Raw genomic sequence first — 13,238 nt, 5'->3', positions numbered from 1 at the left:
GGGGACTGCCTTAGCCCGTGAGAACATGACGCAGGCAGATGACTCCTTAGCATCTCACACTAGATACCAAGGACCCACCAATCTCTCCGAGCAATTAACCTACAAACTGGATTCTTGAAAACAACACAAGCCAACACAAACCAACTCTAAACCCTCTTGGGATTCACAGGTGTAACAACTATCCCATATATAGCCCCACCTTTTCCTCAAGGAGTTCAAGATGGCATACGTGGTTCTCCCCTCCTCTGTTTAACCTTCACAACAACTGTATGAAGCAGGCTAGGCTGAGAAAGAGTGACTGGCCCAAAGTAATCCAGTATTAAATCTGGGCTTCTCCAGTCCTAGCCCAACACTCTGAGAGATACTCTGCGGCAGAGTTCTGGGATCAGATTAAGTGTATTTGGCTTTCTTCATGCAATTTATTACAATGTTAGAATCCAGCACACGTCGGAGTTTTGCCATACGTTCTTCCCTTGGATGCCCCCCTATCCCTACCCCCATGCAAGTCTATTTGCACCTGGAATTTTATAAGGACTCCCCCCAGCCAAATAACATGGGGGTGAGAACGAACCTCCATTCCGCTCCTGCTTCCCTTTTGGTTGCCATCAGGCATCCTTCCATGGCCCTGGCTGACCTCACCTTGGCCATGTTCTAAGATGGCTGCCCAGCTGGGCTGAACTGCATGACTTTGGGGCCGTTACTTAGGGCTGCAGGCCTTGCTCATCCCAGGCCAAAGAAGCGTGACTGTCCCTGGTCAGAGGTGTCTGTCCCTCTTCAGGGCTAAGCGTACAGCCTACACTTCCTCTTTACAGTTCAAAGTTTGGCCTCCCAATTTTCACCCCTCATAGGCTTCACTGAAGGAGTGAGACTGGACACTTCCAAATGTCAGGTCATCCTTACCAGCAAGAACAATGATGCAGGCAGCAACAAGGAAGAATAATGGCCACAACTCCCTCCCTAACCCTGACTGACCAATTCAGGGGAAAGAAAAAAAAGTTCTGGTTATGGCGCTTCTGAAAGGACTTTCAAACCACAGAGCTAGAAGTGCACAGAAGTACCACAGCTGCCTGGCAAGCAAAACGGGAGAGAGCTCAGCTTGATTGTGAAGGGAGTGAGAGGGGTAATCCACACCAAGATTCCTTCACCTACTGAAACGGAAATCAAGGAGGCCCTTATCACTTCCAACCTTTGTGCAAGATCCCAGGACTGCCTGAAAATCCCACAGACACACATACATGATCCAGTTCACATTCCGCAACACACAGGTATGCCGCCTTACATGCCCCTTGACCCTTCCCCCCAATGCACCTGCTACTGCAGAGTCCACCCTCTTGGCAGCTGTCCTCATCCTGCTCTGGAGAACCTCCCCATCGTCTTTGTGCTCCAGGTTATCCTCCGCAGGCTCCTTCCCTTCAGGGCGAGGGCTCAGTTCTCGCTGCGCAAGACTGTCTGGGGGCTTGTAAGACTTGCTGTCTCCTGCCTGCAGACCAAGAGGGGAGGGGCTCTTCAGAAGCAGCTCTGTAAGCCCCGCCTCCCCAAATACATTTGCTTCTTCCAAAATTCTATCAAAATTAAACACTGCGTCCTAAGGTACAAACTTTCCTCGATTGGCTTGCATCATCTAGCACTACCAATTTTTTTTAAACACTATTTATTTATTAGCAATATTTATGGATCATCAAAGTAGTATCACAAAGAACATGAATAAAATTGTTTATTAACTACGAACAAAGTGGTGTTTCAAAATCGGCATGCTTGGGTCAGTGAGCATTTATGTAACACGTGATACACAATTTGGGTGAAACGTTAAAAACAACAAAGATGTAACTACTTAATAAACCAGGACGGAGTTTCGTTTCAAAGGCCTTTTGTGAATTTGCTGCTAAGATATTTCCAACGGATTCCAAAAGAAATGTAGACAACTATTTGTGAAATTGCTTGTGTAAAATGAATTACTGATAATTACTTACTAAAAATTCAAACCTGCCTTTCGACCAAAATTGGGGCTTTGAGGGGGGGGGGTTACAGCAAGGGGACTTGTTTGTACAGCATTCCAACTGCACAGAACCCTTCTGGGTCACTTATCTGCCACAGAACCTCGGGATGTTGCAAAGAATTCTGGGACACGTTCTCCGATCCGTCCATGGTTCCCCTACAGAGCTGCGGCCAGATCTGTTGGAACTGAGCTCAGGCCCTAAAAACGCTTCTCTTCTCCTGCTGCCAAACCTTGCAGGGGAAGGTTGGTAACATCAGGAGTCCTCTCTTGCTTTTTAACTTGCACCAACCAGTTGTGACCTGCTCCCTGGGAAGCTCCAATAAACGCTCCTCGTCTCCTGCAATGGCAGGGTGCCACGGAAAGTCACCGCTTAACGGACTTCAGCTCTAATTAACTTAGATGTAACAAGGGATAAATCAGAAGCTGATGAGGGGGAAAGGACCCCTGCGAAGAGTTCGATGACTAACCTTCTGACTTAAACCGACGGCTATTAATTCAGATGCGCAGAATCCCCAGAAAAGCGCAAACTAAGCTTGGAATGAGCTGAAACAAGGGAAATCCCTGGAGCCCTTCACTAAGCTAAACAGCATGAGCTGCCTGAACCTCGTCTTGCAAGGAAGATGGTGGGGGGCCTTCCAGCCCCTCCCCACTCACTGACCTTGTTGCTGCAGTGACTGCAGCTCTTCCGCTTGCTCCTCTTCAACCTGGCATCGCTGTTCCCCTCGTGGCAGGCACAAGAGCATTCCTTTGCCCCCTCTGCCCACTCCGCCTCCTGAAACAACACCCAGAAGCAGAGATGAGCAGTCTTGCCACCGTCCAGCTGGGGACAAAGCATCCGTGCGAGGTGGAAGATGCCGCCAACTGATGAAGAGTCTCCCTTCTGCACCTTTTAAGCTCTCAAAACTCAGGGGCTCAAAGGAAGGTGGAGAGTTGTTAATGGAAGCTCAGCTGAGAACTCTGGAAAATATGCCTGGGCCAGATCCAGATCTCAACTGATGAAAAATATGCAGACCTCTCCCCCATCTAACTTATTATCATTGCTTTTGACTGGGAGCTTCTCTCTGGGGTCTCCGACAGAGAAAAGTCTTTCCTGCTGCCTAAAGTCCTTTGACTACAGCTGCCAAGAACTGAACTCGGGGCTCCTACAAACGAAGCAAATTATCTACCACCAAGCCACAGACCCTCCCCACTGAGGGTGGGGCCGCTGGTCTGACCCAGGAAGACTCTTCTTATGTTCCTATGACAAGGCCAAGATTTCTTCCTGGCCCTGGCCCTGGAATGCTTGCAAGTAAAGCAAAGGAAGATGGAGCAGCAACCTCCTCAATCGGGGGCACTTGCTTCCGGTCACGGAGGCTGCCTTCAGCTTTCAGGTCTAATAGTAAAGCACAAACACGCCCTTGTCTGTACTTAGAGGTCCTGTAGCTTGAATCCCAGCGCTAAAATCCTAACTTTGCTCTCTCTCTCTCGCTCTGTACTGTATGGCCCTTGCAGAGCTGGGGCCAGACGTTTAACAACACCTGCTGGAGAAGGGGGCAGAAAGAGAGAGAGAGAGAGAGAGAGAGAGAGAGAGATAGCAGGCAAGATGAGGGGAAGGGAGAAATAGGGGTCAAGAGGAACAGACCACCTATTAGGATGAGGGGTAGTCCGTTTGTGTATTGGAATTTACCATCCAAAGATTTTATGCAATCACAAAGTAATTTTTACACTACCAGGAGCTTCTCTGCAGATATCTCTGCGGATCTCACTAAGCACAGCCCAAACCCTTAATGTTACTTCACAGCTTGATCTGAGGCTTCAGTTTATTATTTACTCCATTTATACCCCACCTTTTCTCCCCATCCTCCTCTCTATTTTATCCTCGCAACAAGCCTGTGAGGTTCATTAGACCAAGAGAGAGTGATTGTCCCAAGGTCACTCAGCGAGCTTCAACGGCAGGATGCAGGATTCGAACCTGAGTCTCCCAGATCTTAGTCAGACTCTCTACCACTACACCACACTGGCTTTGTGTGGTTAGTTTGCACAACTACTGTGGGTCAGTGTAGAAGGAAACCTACAACACTGCTGTGAGAAATTCTATGCCACAGTTGCAACTCCTTAATTGCAGCTCCCCGTTTGGGTTGCTCATTAAAACACCCACCCTGGGCATGTGTCAAGTTCTAGTATGGGCATAACCCTAATGTTTCTTGCAATGCACGTTTCTGATGTGTAGAAAAAGGACCATGAATTTCCCAGCCTGTGGGAAAGCCTAGAAATTAAAGCAGAGATTTTCAAGGTCGTGGATTTCTGAGCCCCGTATCAAACTGGGTGAGGCACTCATCACCTTGTCAGTGTTCTGGCCTCCGAGCTCCTTCCGCTTCTTATTTTTTGAGGACGCGTGGATTTTGGGGGGTTCCTCGTCCTCTTCAACGTCTGGCAATGACACTTCTTCAAATCCATCAAACTAGGAGAAGTGCAGGAGCTGTGTTAAACCACAGCCCTTTGGATCTGGCTGCACAAGCTCTCTCATGCAACTTATCTGCCATTTAAGGGGATGTCTACAGCTCAAAACCATCCACACTGCAGGACTGGAAGTCGGAGATGTTTCTCCCTACCCAAGAGACCTCTAAAGCGATTCGAGATTAACCTCCCCCACTAGCCCAAGCAGCGGCGGCCAAAAGTCTCTACCTCATATTCTTTCTCCTCTGTCCAGCTGATCTCCTCGAAGTCTCCCATGCGGCTGGCTGATGGGCGCAAGTGGTCAAAGAAGACAGAGAACTCATCCTGCAGGTGGTCGTGCCCTTTCAACAGCTGCCACATCTGGGTCTTCAGCTGGATGTTGGGGGGAAAGAAAAATATTAGCCCTTGATTTGATGAATTTATCTTCCATAAAAAGTAGCGTCCTCACACAGCTCAAATCCAAAAGGGCCCAAGATCTGGTGCCTGAAGAGGCTGCCTCTCAGAGGAACCTAGACAGCAAAGCGGACAAAGGCAGCTACCTCTCTGGTAGTTACTTACTTCATTTCTACCCTGCCTTGCTTCCTAACAGGCAACCCAAGTGGCTCGCATTGTTCTCCTCTCTTCCATTTTGTCCTCACAAAAACCCTGTGAGGTAGGCTAGGCTGAGGGTTTGACTAACCTAAGTTCACCCAATGAGCTTCCGTGGTGGAACAGGGATTTGAACCTGGGTCCTACCAGGTCTTAGTCTGACACTCCAACTACTGCATCCCGCTGACTCTCTGCTAGTCCTCTCACCTCGATGATCTCCTGGGGCAAACACTCGGCACAGCTCTGCAGCACTTTGATGATCTTTTGGTGATGGGAAGGGTTTTCGGCAAAGCAGATTTCCAACTGCCGCAGGAACTTCCGGCTCTTTTCAAAAGCCTGCTGTTCTTCAAACTGCCCAGGAAGAAAGTGAGAGAGAATCAATCTTGTGTGCATACCATGCAAATTGTCTCTGGCATCACCCAACTGCTGCCTTGCTTTTGGCGGGGGTGGGGAAATCACAGAGGACTCTATTGCTAAAAGTTACTTGGGGCTGACAAGTATAGGGATCATCGCTGGGCTTATATAGTTTTATTTCTTTTTCAAAACTATATCCTTCCTTTCCACTGTGAACAACTGTGCAATTTTAAGACTGCAAGTGTAACAACTGAAATCGGGTGCAGGATTCAGGACAGTAAGCAGTGAATCTTTCATTTTAAGATAGAAAAAACGACAGAGAAAGCCGGTGAACAACTGCTTAGGAAAGTTACAGAAGGCCTGCAGAATAAGGTACCCTAAGGTTCAGATTTCTAACCTCCAGGAGGTAGGAACTGTGATGCCCCCTTGTGTAATGCTTTGCCCTTCATCCTAAGTAGCAGAAGCAAAGATAAACATAATAAGCAAATATATGTCAGTATCCATAATTATGCACATACACCACCTATGTAGACTTAAGATTTGGGGGAGCCACTCTCCATTATCCCAGCATTGCCCCCTTAAGGCCAATCTCTACAGAAGCTGTCAAAAGCATCTTCCATACCTCCAGCCTTCCCCACGGAGGGCCAAACTAGATGTTGTTGTTTTTTTAAAGAGTCACGTCTGGGTCCCCTGGACTCATCTCTCTTTCGGCAGCCGCACAGTAGTGTCTAGCAGAGCCACAGTGAGCCCGTTTGCCTACATTGGTTCAGGCTCCTAAGTTCTTACAGGCCCAGTTTCGGCCTGACACCCTGGGAGTGGAATGTGCAGCTCAGTTAATTAACTGCACCCATGAGCTGTTGCCCAGGGAAGGCGTCCTTGAGAGACGAGGGAGTCTTGGCTCCGCACGTACTCCTTCTCAGTTCTGAGGCTAGTAACGCGGAGTGTAAGTGTGCCTCTGACTGGCTGACAATCATAGAAAAGATGGCTCCTCTCTGTTCTGACCACCACGCTTCACACTTTGTTGGATCATCCTATGCTACCTTATTCCATCAGCATGTGAGAGACTTTGCTCCATGCCAGGCCTGAGATATCTGTACCTGCCTGGCATGGTTGATGGACTTTGAGAGTATGAGCCTCAAGCCTCTTCAGCGAAATGCAAGTTAGCAAGCTTATGTTTTTAGTCAGTTAGTTTAGTAAAGAATAGGCAAGCTGTTTGTTACTTTAATGCCATTTGCTTGTGCCTTAATAGAGGGGTTCCTGCACCTTGCATACACTCTTCTAAGTTAATAAACCAACTATTATGTATAAGTCTTGTGTCTTGAGTGTCTGACCAACTGTGTGCAAAATCCCCCAGAGAAAAGAACCCAGAGACTGTTGAGTCTCTTGCAAAAAGGTGTGGTCCATCCCCCCAGGAGGCCTGCTAGGGGTCTGAGCAGCTGTGATCGGCACTCGGAACTGTGGGCAAGAGGGTGGTGACCCCCTTGACAAGTAGCCACGGGAACTGTTTGCTTAAAAGTAAAAGACAGCATGTTCAGTTTGAGAACTGCAACACTGGAGGAGGAGGGGCTCTTCGCCTTCCCATCTGCACCTTTTTCTGGCCCCAAATGGCACTGTGGGGTGGAGTCATTTCTCCCTTTTTGGCTGCTCCACATACAATATTTTTCCCACCTGGCATACGGCTCAGCTTCCTTCTCATCCTCGCTAGCTAAGCTGGGGAAAGAGAGGATCCAGAGACACTCTGGGCCTTCTTTAAACTAAGCAAAACTCCCCCCCCCACAAAAAAAAAACAGAGCAGGAGTAGAGAGGCATGACCAGGAGGCAGGGAGCAAAGACTACTGGTACGCCTGGCCCTGCTGGCTGAAGCAAGTGGCAAAAGGAACATTGACTGATGCAGAACGCAGGTCTTGTTGACTTCCCGCTGTGGGGTAGCATATCAAGAGGAAAGCTGCTCCCTGTGTACCTGGGAGGTGCATCCGAAGAACACCTGCCTTAGTGCAACTGCGAACACGTGTGTGCTAAACACAGCAATCATACACTGCTCTGATTACTGCACTACATCATAGCCCTGGAGTGGCTGATCCAGGGAAACAAATCTCGAGCCAGCCCCTTCTGGAATAACCCCTTCTAACAAACTCCTCTCGTCCTCCGTCCCCGTACCAGTCCACACTCCAGGGCTTGCTCGGGCAAGAGGAAAGCAGCGAAGTCAGTGAGCAGCTGCGGCCAATCCCGCAGCAGGTTGCGCAGGCGGGCGTAGAGGTCCACAGCCGTCTGTTTCTGGGTGTTGCTCTCAAACTCATAGATGATGCGCAGGAACTCATCATACTTGCCCGGGATGTGGCGCAAGGCTTCACGGACCTGCATAATGGGCAACAGGCAGCTGTAAGTGTGGAGCATCAACCCCAGGGGTTTCTGCATGCCCCAGATTCAGCTGCTGAAGCAAGTGACGCGTTTGAAAGACTAATCTTAGTCAGGACTGGACAGGTGAGGCTCCACGGTGAAATAATCAGGGTCTGGGCACAAACAGAACATGGCCTGGACCACAGAGACCCAGGCTCAGAAGCTCTATCCAATTTGTGAACTCCTTAAGCCAGGAGTCTCCACAGAGCCCCACCTGCGTGGTCAGGAGCCTCTGCAGGACCACCTTTTGCACACGTGGAGAGTAATGATGCCACGCTTCCTGCCTCCCTTTGCACGCGAGTCCAGAGGATCAGAACAGTGAGGCAAGACCACTCCACAGCAGGGAAGATTCCTCCATGGCTCTAACCCTCACCTTGCTCCCAGCTAGAGAACGCTGCCCTGGCCTCAACACCGGTGAGGAGACAACTCTGGGGCTCCCTCTTCCTCCTGTCATGCGACTTGTGATGTCACAAATTTGCAACTTAGTGGATCCCCATGAGGTGGGGTCACAAAACAGCACCCATCAACACCTTTCCTGGTGCCCGCTAACTATTTGTAGGAAATGAGCAGGTCCATGTGGGGCTTTTGCCCAGCAGGGCTTCCAACCGGCACTAGAAATCTGATTGGCCGCACAGAGTTAAGGGCATCCTGGTAAACGGAGCTTATGCCTGAAATGTTGAAGAGTTACACATAACTTCACTCCCTGACAGTTCATGGTTGGCTCTGCTTCCTGTGGCATTTTGTGCTTGGCTCCGCCTCCCGCAGCAGCCATGCTGTGCCCACCACCCTGGGTTGGAATTCCAAAGGGACCGAGAGGTTAAAGGTCGATTCTGGGCCTGAAAAGGTTGAAGGCCACTGCCCTAGGCGATAAGCCCAAATAAGTCAGTCTCTCCAGGCATCGCAGATTCAATTCGCCCCACTGGCCCCAGAGCGGGCAGGGATTCCGTTCCATTCCAAGGGACCAGAGCACGCGTTCCGACCCAGCAGCTCCTTACCCTGCTTAGGTACGCCTGTGCAAAGGCCAAGTCCTTCTGCTCCCGCAGCGGGTCCCTTTCCAGAATGTCTTCATCGTACAGCAGCCGCAGCTTGGAGGTGTCTTTGCTGGCCCGAGTCCGGCCCCTCTTGGCCCGGGCTCTGTGGGAGCCCCGGTTTTTCCCAGGTGCTTTGGCGCACTCTCCTGCAACAGAACAACCGGAGGATCGCCAGGGAAAGGCAGCCAATAAACACGTTGCCCCAGGGTAGAGCCTGCTGCAGAATAACATCCTCACATCGTCTGGAACACAATCGGTGTGTGTGTGTGTGTGTGTATTTATTTTATCTGAAATATTTGTATGTTGCCTGACTTTCCACCCAACAATGCAAACATGAAAGCAGCGTTGTGCCTGCATCAGAATTCGTGAAATCCTTGCACACACACCCCCTAGGGATTTCAAGAATTCTGATTTGTTTTTAAAAAATCGGCAAGTCTGTAGTTTTGACAGCTTCCAATGGGTAGCCTCGTTGGTCTGTGGTGGAACAGCAAAATTCGAAGTCCAGCAGCACTTTATAGACCAACAAAATGTCCACGGTATAAGGGAGCTTTGCCTTGAAAATCTTGTTGGTCTTTATGGTGCTGCTGGGCTCGAAACTTATAGTTCATTGTCGCGTCTTCTGTGCAGTCTTATAAGGGAACCGCACATGCGCAGGCCAGCCACGGACCGTCCAAAGCTCCTACACGTGCAAGAGGCTTGCCCAGCCTAGTTGGGGGGGGGGGGGAGTAAGTATGAGAGGTCAAGCTTCTCCCGTGGTCAGGGGCCAAGCTGCACTGCCCTGTCTGGCTCCTTGTCCCACCCACCTTGCGCATCTCATACACGGCTGAGCCAGCCCACTAGTCCATCCAACACAGTACCGAAGGCTCTGGCTGGCAGCTGCTCTCCAGGCTCTCAGGCAGAGAAAGGTCTTTCCCAACACCTGTTACCTGAGGGAGGTGTTAAATAGGGGCCCTGGGGATGGGGTCAGGGCCCTTCTGCATGGAAAGAATCTACCACAGGCCCTCCCTGGACTGGGAAGGATGAATGCAATTAGGAGAAAGACCACAATGTACATGGAGGGGGGGGGAACGATGGTTGCTGGATTCAATTTTTACTAGTGCAAAGCTTGGATTATTTTGCAGTAAGAGACTCTTGTGAATTTTTTAAGCTGAGAGGCTATGGAGTCTTAGTTTATAGCGAGCTCACAAAAAAGGCGAAACAGGTGTGCTATACCAGGTAAGCGGGTTAAAGAGGGAGGATGTATGTAGCGCTTCCCTGAATCTGGCTCAGTTCTACCACCTTTCCACAGACGCTCCCCCCTCCATAAAAGCTCACCTGGTGGGGTCCTCCTGGGTTCCACTTCAGGGGCAGCAGAAGTCAGGGTGAGAGACGACGCCGGCCTGTCCCCAGGACCCACCACCTCATCTGTCATTTCATCCTCCTTCTGCATGCTCTCCAGGTTCTCCCCTTCCCCTTCTTCCTCCTCCTCCTCCTCCTCCTCCGGCTCGGAGTTCTCCTCCTGCGAATTCTCCTCTTCCGAGTCCCCTTCTTGGCTCAGGCGCCTCTCGGATGCCAGCCACGTCAGTTTCTCCATGGTCTCCTTCAGGATGCAAGATCCCCAAAATCTTTAAACTCCTTTACACCCCAGCACAGACAATGCCACACGGGGAGCAACGGTCAGCCCTTCAGTCCCTGCCAAGTGCACTGTTCCAAGTGGTCCCATAATCCACAGGAAAGGCGTGGCATTTCAATGGGTAGAAATTAGCTCCTACACCCCGTGGAAAGTATTCCCAAGCTAAGGGCTAAAGGTGGTCTCAGATGGGCCTGAAAGGGGCACAGAAACATTGCAGAAGGGTAGCATTTTATCAGAAAATTTGGGGGACAGCGTCTTACAACACATTCTGCCTCAGAACGATGAATGAAATGCCTCTTAAAGCAGGTCTTTAAAAAAGCTGCAACTGACACCTTTGAAATGCTTTTCTTTAACTGCGTAAAGCAACATACAGTGTTAGGCAACGTTAAGTCCTGTATGCTGCAGACATAAGACACTCCTCAGGTACGCTTTTCTGCTTCGGCTTCCTCCCCTCCTCTGCAACAGCATCCAAGAGCAGCCTCTGTTTGCAGCGTCCCAATCGTTTAGAAATTGGGGGGTCCCAATAAAAGGAGCCGAAGGAACGGGACCAGGAACTAGATCCATGTTTTGTCCATTACCCATGAGAGCGCAACACAGTAGTCTTTCCCCTATTCCTTGGACAAAAAGGTCTTACCTGAAGCTCCGGCACAGACAGCACGGATTCCTCTGACGCTGATGACATTTCCTCGTCTTCCTCGTCTTGCGTGAAATCATCAAAGTCCTCCTCCTCGTCCTCATCTGGACCATCCTTCTCACCTGATGCCTCGCGGCCAGCTGGTACCCCTGCAGTGTGGCCATTTGCACGGGACAACTCCTCTGGCTTCGCAGGGGGGCTACTGGACTCTGCCTCGGGAGCTGCCACATTGGAGACATTCTTGGGGGAACTCCCTTCTGTCCCGGCAGCCACACCTCCCAGGCACTGCCCCTCAGTCTCAGGGGAACTCTGCTCATTCTTTGTGTCCTTTTGCTCGCTCGCACCCTCCGGTGTGGGCTCCACGTCCAGTTCCTGGCCAAGACCCAGCACCAGTTCCTCTTTTACCAGGACTCCCACAGAGACTGGCTCCTCTGGAACTGGAGCTGCTTCCGGCGGGGCACTGCAGAATTCTTCAGATTCGGCCTTTGTTCTCTCTGCTAACTCTGTTAAAGGGGAGAAGGGGCCCTGGGCAGGCAGCTCTGCAGCTTTCTCCTCTGCCATTTCCACACAAGCCTGTACAGAAGCCACCACCTGGCCCACAGCCTCAGCAGGTTGCGGCCTGCAATCCTCCTTGGCTGACGTCGTCGTACACAAAGACGGCTCCTGTGGCTCTATCTGGGGATCCGTAACAGGACATCTGCTTTCACTACTTGCAGCAGACAGGCTTACAAATTCAGCTTCTTTGGCAGCTCCGGTAGCAGCAAAGCCGGTCGGGTTTGAAGGGACCACCAAAGAAGGGGATGGAGAAGTAGTGAGTGGCTGGCTTAGCGGGCACGGGAAGGGAGCAGGGTTCACCAGCAGGGTGGTGATGGGAATGGGCTGTGCGGTGCCACCTGTGGTAGTTGCCAAGGGCTGCAACACGTTGCAACCGTTGGCGAGGCTGACCGTTTTCACAGCAGTGGCAGGAACGGTGAAGACAACGGGAGCCGAGGGGAGCAGCGAAGCAGGCTTGGGGCCCTTCTTCTTCTGGTATTTCCTTGGGGAGCTGGGTTTCCAGATTTTGGACACTGGCAGCACTGGGAGCATCATTTTGGGCTGAAAGGTTACGGGCACGGAGGAGATCAAGTTCTGGGGCACAGCAGTGGCCAAGCAGGCTCTGGCACCGGCATGCTGAGCCGAGAGCAGGCCCCGGAGCTCAAACCCACCCCCGTTAGCCACAGCGGGCTGCAGGCTCAAGTGCTGTATCCTGGGCAGAGGCTGGACCACTGGGGCAGGCTGAATCCAGCGGGGGACACGGGCCGCAATTTTGCTGGGAGGGGCTTCTGGCTGGGGCTGTTTCGTGGTCGCTTTCAGGCAGCTATTGGCCCCCCCCGTCCGGACAGGGAGAGGCTCTGCTGCAACAGGCCGCTGCCGCCTCCAGGCTTTCTTGTAGAAATGGCTGGGGAGCGGCCTCAAGATCAGTTCCAAGCCCTTGGGCGCGCGCAGGGGGCACTTGGCATCACTTGTCTGCTCGGCAGGCTCCTTCCCAGCTGGGCCAAGTTTGGATTCTGAGCGGGAGAAATCAGCTGGTGGTTCTTCGGCACGCTGCTCCAGCGCTTCTTGGATGTAAGGCAAGCTGTCCTGGACAGGAAGGGAGTGGGGGAGTTATGCATAAGCCAAAAGAAAATGGAGACAGGCAACATGACAGGGTGGGGTGGGGGGAAACCGAGGAAACGGAGAGGCGTTCTGTTTCACTGATTCGAAATGCCTACAGGCTGCTTTTCCCATAAGCTCCAAGAAGCTATCAAATCAGGTAAAATAGTAAAAACAATGAACACAGCAGACAACACACACACACACACACACACACACCCCTCCAGCCTATCACGACTCTTAGCCAGTTATCTCGGTGGATGGAGAGATGTGTCTGCAGATGCAGGGCAAGCCCTGCAAAGGCCCTGCTTCTAGAAACTGAGGCACTTTTCTCCCAAACGGCTGGAATCTGAAGCAAGGTCTGCTTGAAGCGATGCCACTGCCGCTTGCTGGAGGCTAGCAGCAGGTCTCGACGTTTCATGAGCCTCCAGGTCACAAAGGATTTTTAATAGGGCTTTTATCAAGGCATAGCCTGTAGGCACCTTTGGGGACGGGGGGGGGGGAGGAGGTAATCTGGGATTTTATTATATGTGCTTTAAATACCAATATTTTAAATAG

The 13,238-nt window shown here is 51.2% G+C and overlaps 1 protein-coding gene across 3 annotated transcripts in view; it reads right to left on the bottom strand.

Moving 5' to 3' along the window:
• GON4L (gon-4 like) overlaps positions 1–13,238 on the bottom strand; it is a 55,002-nt gene that overhangs the window by 3,412 nt on the left and 38,352 nt on the right. For 2 of the 3 annotated variants that reach the window (XM_054994064.1, XM_054994076.1), the window contains exons 21-29: positions 11,049–12,668; positions 10,117–10,381; positions 8,767–8,948; positions 7,532–7,729; positions 5,228–5,371; positions 4,661–4,804; positions 4,317–4,436; positions 2,655–2,768; positions 1,309–1,480 (exon numbers count right to left, since the gene is read on the bottom strand). In XM_054994064.1, coding sequence (XP_054850039.1) covers positions 1,309–1,480; positions 2,655–2,768; positions 4,317–4,436; positions 4,661–4,804; positions 5,228–5,371; positions 7,532–7,729; positions 8,767–8,948; positions 10,117–10,381; positions 11,049–12,668 — 2,959 coding nt within the window. The remainder of the gene's footprint in view (positions 1–1,308; positions 1,481–2,654; positions 2,769–4,316; positions 4,437–4,660; positions 4,805–5,227; positions 5,372–7,531; positions 7,730–8,766; positions 8,949–10,116; positions 10,382–11,048; positions 12,669–13,238) is intronic. The other variant, XM_054994069.1, reaches the window with a different exon arrangement.

The sequence above is a fragment of the Eublepharis macularius genome, chromosome 1 (genome assembly GCF_028583425.1).
Source record: "Eublepharis macularius isolate TG4126 chromosome 1, MPM_Emac_v1.0, whole genome shotgun sequence".
Lineage (NCBI taxonomy): Eukaryota > Metazoa > Chordata > Lepidosauria > Squamata > Eublepharidae > Eublepharis > Eublepharis macularius.
This window is presented reverse-complemented; position numbering and strand designations above follow the sequence as displayed.